Source organism: Neophocaena asiaeorientalis, unplaced genomic scaffold (genome assembly GCF_003031525.2).
Source record: "Neophocaena asiaeorientalis asiaeorientalis breed wild unplaced genomic scaffold, Neophocaena_asiaeorientalis_V1.1 scaffold607, whole genome shotgun sequence".
NCBI lineage: Eukaryota > Metazoa > Chordata > Mammalia > Artiodactyla > Phocoenidae > Neophocaena > Neophocaena asiaeorientalis.
In genome coordinates, this window is record NW_020173405.1 from 1131004 (window position 1) to 1137314 (window position 6311).

General features: G+C 55.1%; 1 protein-coding gene across 1 annotated transcript in view; it reads right to left on the reverse strand.

The window, feature by feature from the left end:
- Positions 1-2245: 2245 nt before the first annotated feature.
- LIMK1 (LIM domain kinase 1) overlaps positions 2246-6311 on the reverse strand; it is a 19472-nt gene continuing 15406 nt past the window's right edge. The window contains exons 12-15 of the mRNA XM_024747222.1: positions 5908-6064; positions 3830-3885; positions 3451-3608; positions 2246-3373 (exon numbers count right to left, since the gene is read on the reverse strand). Coding sequence (XP_024602990.1) covers positions 3211-3373; positions 3451-3608; positions 3830-3885; positions 5908-6064 — 534 coding nt within the window. The 3' untranslated portion in view covers positions 2246-3210. The remainder of the gene's footprint in view (positions 3374-3450; positions 3609-3829; positions 3886-5907; positions 6065-6311) is intronic.

The following is a 6311-nucleotide window of genomic DNA, read 5'->3' on the forward strand; positions in this document are numbered from 1 at the left end:
TCCATCCGCCTGCCAATGCAGGAGACACAGGTTCGAGCCCTGGTCCGGGAAAAGCCCACATGCTGCGGAGCAACTAAGCCTGTGCGCCACCACTACTGAGCCTGTGCTCTAGAGCCCGCACGCCCATAGCCTGTGCTCCACAAGGAGAAGCCACCGTAATGAGAAGCCCTGAACACTGCAACCAAGAGTAGCCCCCGCTCTCTGCAGCTAGTGAAAGCCCACGCACAGCAACAAAGACCCAATGCAGCCAAAAATAAATAAATAAATAAATAAAATTAAAAAAAAATTACTGCCATCCTTGTGGGTGTTAAGTGGTATCTCACTGTGGTTTTCCATGGATTTACTTTTGAAATACTGAAACACTATTACATTCCTGGGATAAACCCTACTTGGTCATAGTATATTATTCTTTTTAGATCTTTCTAGAAAGATAATGGTGTGTAATTTTCCTCTTCTTGTACTATTTCTGATTTCAGTATTAGGAAGAGAATGACACATCTGTGTACGAAGGATACTTGCGTCTTGTTAGGTGGAGGCGTGAAGCTGTTAGAGTTGCAGGGATATCAAATATGGTAGAAAGATGTGCATGCGTGATGAGTAGCCAAAGGGGTGGGTTGTGCTGCTTGCTTGTGCTATCTCAGCCTCAAGCCCACTCCACTTTCTGTTCTGTGATACAGTTGCTGGACCACTGAAAACTACATTTCCCAGACTCCCTTGCAACTGGATTCCTGTTGAGGTGGGCCTGCTAATAGGGACCAGCTGAGGGAGACTGGAATGTGAACGAGGAGGGACTTTCTACTGCCCTCCAGTCCAGCAGGAGCAAGTGTTTAGCTCTAGCACTATTCCTGCATCTACCTTCTTAGAAGTTCCAGCACCAACTGGAATCCAACCCTTCCCCCCCATAAAATCAAAAATCCAAGCACTGGTCTCCTGGGGCTCCACCCTCCACGTCTCTAGCCAGTGTCCAAGAAGACCCCAGTGGTATCTCCTGGACCGTTACTTGTGGCCTTGTGTAGACACTTCCCACGTTGAATCAGGGTTGGTCTGTGTGACCAGTGAAGTACGGTGGAAGTGACCCTGTGTGGCTTCTGAGAGCAGGTCCTAAAAGGCAGTGGAGCCTCTGCTTTCGTCTCTTGGGACGCTCACCCTAGTGGATACTCACGCCTAGAGGATGCTGTAGGGACATTCAAGGAGCCTTATGGCGAGGCTCCTGACAGGGACTGAGGCTTCTCATCAACAGCCAGCAACAATTTGCGGCCATGGGTGTGAGCCACATACACAGGGCCCCTGGAAGTGGACCCTCTGGTCCCACTCAAGCCCTCAAATGTCTGTAGCCCCAGGCAGTATCTGACCACAAACTTAGGAGAGACCCCAGACCCCAAACACCAACACAACCCTAGGAGAGAACCCAGACCAAAACCACCCACCCAAGCTGCTCCCATATCCTTGACAGAGCGGTTGTGATCCATGAGCGATCACTGTTATTTCAAGCCACCAAATTTAAGGGGTGAAGTGTTACCCGACACCAGATAACTAAACTAACCTCCTCTTTCCTTAAGTGCCCCAGCCAAGGGGTAGCAGCTGCTTCCTGCAGTTCATCAGAAATGGTTATCTCAGTATCCACTTTTCGCCCTTCCACTGTGGTCTCGCCACCTGTATAAACAATTCCCTGGATTAAATGACCTATATTTGAAATAACTAGTGTGGTTTGTTTTCCTGATTGGACCCTTTACATTTTAGAAAAAAAGCAAGCATGATATAAGAGCAATCCATTCCCTAGTCTCTCCCACTCTTCCCCAATCCTCCCCCCACCACCAAACCCAGCTTTGGAAAGTCCTCACTTGTCCCAGCTGGGCCACCACCTCCAACCCCACCCTCTATGCCCTCCGTCCACACCTCCATTCCCACACCTCCATTCCCGTCTTCCCACAAGGCTTCTAATCCAAAAAGTTCCTCTCTCCTCCTGTTTCCTCAGGGCCCCCAGACACATGTCACAAAGCGGGATCTGGTGGGGAGTACAGAATTTATTTTATTATTCTGAGTCTGGGTTTTGTTCCTTAGACATCGTGATTCCTGGATGGAGGTGACTGTGTCCCACCTCCCTGAGTCATAGTCCCATGGGCCTGTTTCAATTGCTTTCCAGGTTCAAAGTGCACTGAGAAGGCTTCACAGTCTTAATACTTCCTAGATGCTCAACTGAGGCAAAGTGACAAAATGGCCCCCCCACCCCCGCCCGCCCAAAAAATAAAACCCCAAGCCCCCAGCAGCTGCTGCTGCTGCAGCCGTATGAAAAAATAATACAAACTCTTCTTAAAAAATAGATTACACAGAAAGAACCCAGAGGACAGAGGGCATGGGGAGGGGCAGGGGCTGCTCTGGCCACTGGCAGGGAGCCTCGGGGAGAGGCCCGGGATGGTGCTGAGATGAACTTCAGGGGGCTGGGATGCTGGTGGACACTGCCTCGTCCACTCTGCCCAGCCTCCCTCTGCTGCTCCTCCCAGCAGCTCTGGCCCTGGGACCACGGCTCCCCTCTCCCTCCAGGGACCCACCCTTCACCCTGAGGCCTGGTACCTGCTTCTCACTAAAGTGGCTTCAATAAAGAAACAAAAAGACCCAAAGCGAGGGAGGGCTGTTGCCCAGCCACGGGGATTTCCACTCCACAGGAGACGACCTCTCTCTGCTTTGGGGGTTTGGATAATTATCAATACCTGACGCTACCTAGACACCCCCTGGGGGGGTGATGGGCCCCAGACTCCCTGTTTGGCTCCTGGGAATACAGTGATGAGCCACGGTCTGAGGCTATCTGTCCTCTGGCCCAGCCTCGGAGGAGCTGCAGACGGGTAGAGTGTGCATAGGACAGCCGGGGCAGCGGGTGTGGGATAGGGTACCGGGTATGGGATGGGGTACAGCTCACACGGGTCCTCCAGCTCATGCAAGGAGAAGCGTGAGGGGGTGGCCCCACCAAGACAGAGGTAAGGCAGGGTGAGGTGATGGTGTCTGTGCAGCCAGGCCAGCTCTGGGGCCGGGGGCAGAGAAAGGGCAGGGGCCACGGCCCACAGGGTAGAAGGCAAGTTAGGGCCTGGCGCTGGGGAGGGGTCTGGGTGTCCGCTGCCCCGCTGAGGGTGCCACACCTGGCCACCACATACAGAGGAATCTGGTGCAGGGTGGATTCTCCCGAGTCGGGGACAGGGGCAGCTGGGCAGGCCGGTCTCAGTCGGGGACTTCGGGGTGGGCGGGCAGTCCACTCTCGCCGCGCCGGTAGGTCTCCCAGAAGCCCCTGTCTAGCTGCTCCAGCTGTGGGCCCAGTGGCAGGTGGCCAGCCAAGTGCATGCGGAGCGTCTCCAGCCACTGCTCCAGCTTCACGAAAGAGGGCCTGGGGAGACAGGCAGGGGGATGGTGGGTTCGGGTTCTGCTGGGGACCACCCCACCCTAAGCCCCCAACCCACTCACCTCTTCTCAGGGTCCAGATCACAGCAGCACACAGTAATGGGGAAGAAGCTTGGGGGGCAGTTTGGAGGGCAGTAGCGGTCCAGGAAGCCTCGCACATTGAGGCCAAAGTCCATGGTGCGCGGCAGGTAGTCTGGGTCAGCATTCACCCGCCCGATGATCTGTCCAGCACGAAGCCCAGCAGTTACCCAGGGCCCCTGGGACTGGGCATCACCCAGGTGGGTTCGAGGGCAGGTCACACCCGGGCCTGGCGCCCCCTGGACCACCACACCCCTGGGAATGCAGGTGGCTGTGGGCAGCCCCGTTCCCAGAGCCTCCCTGGCCTGGGGCCCCTGCAGACTTCAGCCTGCAGCCTGAGAGTGTGAGCCCACCCCGGACCTACCTCACACAGGACGATTCCAAAGGAAAACACATCCACCTTCTCATCGTAGCTGCGGCCTGGATGAAGAGACCGCTGTCAGCAGGTGCACGGGGCCAGGGACGTCAGCTGGTGAGGGTGCCGGGCCAGGGACCCGCCCACTGGGGGGATGCCCTGGCCAGCAGGTCAGGACAGGAGGCAGATGCTGGAAACCTCTGCAGGATCAGGCCTTAGGCTCTGACACTACCCGAGCCCACCCAGTCTGAGCCAACCTGTTGGCGGGGGTAGGCAGTGGGTAAAGGTGAAAGCCCTGGGCAAGGGGTTCCAGGCCCAGCTCGGTCACTAACCAGCGATGTGACTCTGGACAGGTCATGGACCTAGTGGTGACCCCGAAAGAGAACTGTGTCAGACCCCTGGAACCTGTGAATGTTATTGGAAAAAGCATCTTTGAAGTTACGATTAAGTTAAAGATCCTGAGATGAGACAGTCCTGGATTATCCGGGCGGGCCCTAAATGCCATCACAGTTGTCCTTATAAAAGAGACTGAAAAGGAAAAGACACAGAGGAGGAGGCAGTCACATGAAGACAGAGGCAGAGATTGGACCGATGTGGCCACAAGTCCGGACATGCCAGGATCAGAACCTATAAGCATTAAGGAATGGATTCTCCCTTAAAATCCCCGGAGAGAGCACGGCTCTACTGGATTTCAGACTTCTGGCTTCCAGAACTATGAGAATAAGTGTCTGTTGTTAAGCCACCTGGCTTGTGGTAATTTGTTACAGCAGCCTCAGGGACTGATATAGACTCTCTGAGCCTCAGTTGCCTCAGCTGTAAAATGGAAACAATACCCTCTCTCTAACGACGTTAAAAATAATCAAGACAGCCACTCTCTATTGAATTCTGACTAGCTTACAAACCTTATCTAGTTCTCACATTACTCCTTAAAGATAGGGACTATTAACCCCAATTTACAGGTTAAGCTATTGGGGGGTGGGTTAACTTTGGTCAGAGCTGGCGTTGAGATGACCCTGGCTCTGCGGCCCTGACCCTGTGTCTGCATGTCCCCTGCCTGTGGAGAGGCTTGATAAAGCCCCAGTCTGGGCACACATGGGACCACTGTGTAACAGGCCTGAAAAAAAAAGAAATGGAGTGGGAGAAAGGGGATCTGTGGGAGGCTGAATAATGGTCCTGGAGGTGTCCCCGTCCTAATTCCTGGACCCTGTGAACACGCTGCCTTATACGGGACTTTGCAGGTGTGACTCAGTTAGGGATCTCGAGATGAGATTATCTTGGATCATTCAGCTGAGCCCTATGGGATCACAAAGGTCTTTATGAAGGAGGGCGGAGGGTCAGGGTCAGGGAAGGAGATGTGACAATGGACACAGAAGTCAGAGAGAAGAGTCTACGTTGCTGGCCTTGCTGGAGGAGGGACCAGGAGCCAGGGAATGAGGCAGCCTCTAGAAACTGGAAAAGGAAAGGAAACAGATCCTCTCCCCTTGAGCCTCCAGAAGGAATGCAGCCCTGCTGACACCAGACTTCAGACTTCAGTGAGCCTGATACTGGACTCCTGACCTCCAGAACTACAGGATAATTTGTGGGGTTTTTTAAATAAATTTATTTACTTATTTATTTTGGTTTTGGCTGCACTGGGTCTTCGTTGCTGCGCGCAGGCTTTCTCTAGTTGTGGCGAGCGGAGGCTACTCTTCGTTGCAGTGCACGGGCTTCTCATTTGCGGTGGCTTCTTTTGCTGCAGCGCACGGGCTCTAGGTGCGTGGGGTTCAGTAGCTGTGGCTTGTGGGCTCCAGAGCGCAGGCTCAGTAGTTGTGGCGCACGGACTTGGTTGCTCCGCGCGGCATGTGGGATCTTCCCAGACCAGGGCTCGAACCCGTGTCTCCTGCATTGGCAGGCGGATTCCCAACCACTGCACCACAGGGAAACCCTAATTTGTGTTTTTTAAGCCAAGTGTGTGATGACTGGTTGCAGCAGCACAAGGAAACCAACGACAGGACTCAAAGAGGGGCAGGGCAGGACCTCCGCCTCCTGCAGCTCCGCCTGGGACTGTGGGGCCCTGGGGGATGTGCCAGGCGGGGCTGCCGACTCACCGTGGATCATCTCGGGCGCCATCCAGTAGGGGTTGCCCACCACCGTGTAACGCTTTTTCCGGTCTGGCTTCTTGAGGCTCCGCAGGTCCTCGGGCTGCGTCTTCTCGTCCACCATAAGCCGCGCCAGCCCGAAGTCGGCCACCACCACGTTCTTGTTCTGGGTGACCCGGAAGCAGAGCCACACTGAGACACGCCCCTGGCACCACCTGCCCACTCCCTCCTCGACCACAGCCTGTGGTCCCTCAGTCACTGCCCCTTAGAGCCGGGCTCCCTGGGCCCACTTGTCCCCCATTGAAATACATCCCCCCCCAAAGCTTCTTTCAGGAAGCCTGCCCTGACCACCCCAGTCCACACACCCGGGCCCTCCTCCGGGACCGCAGCCCCTGGTGCAGCCTGGGGAGGGC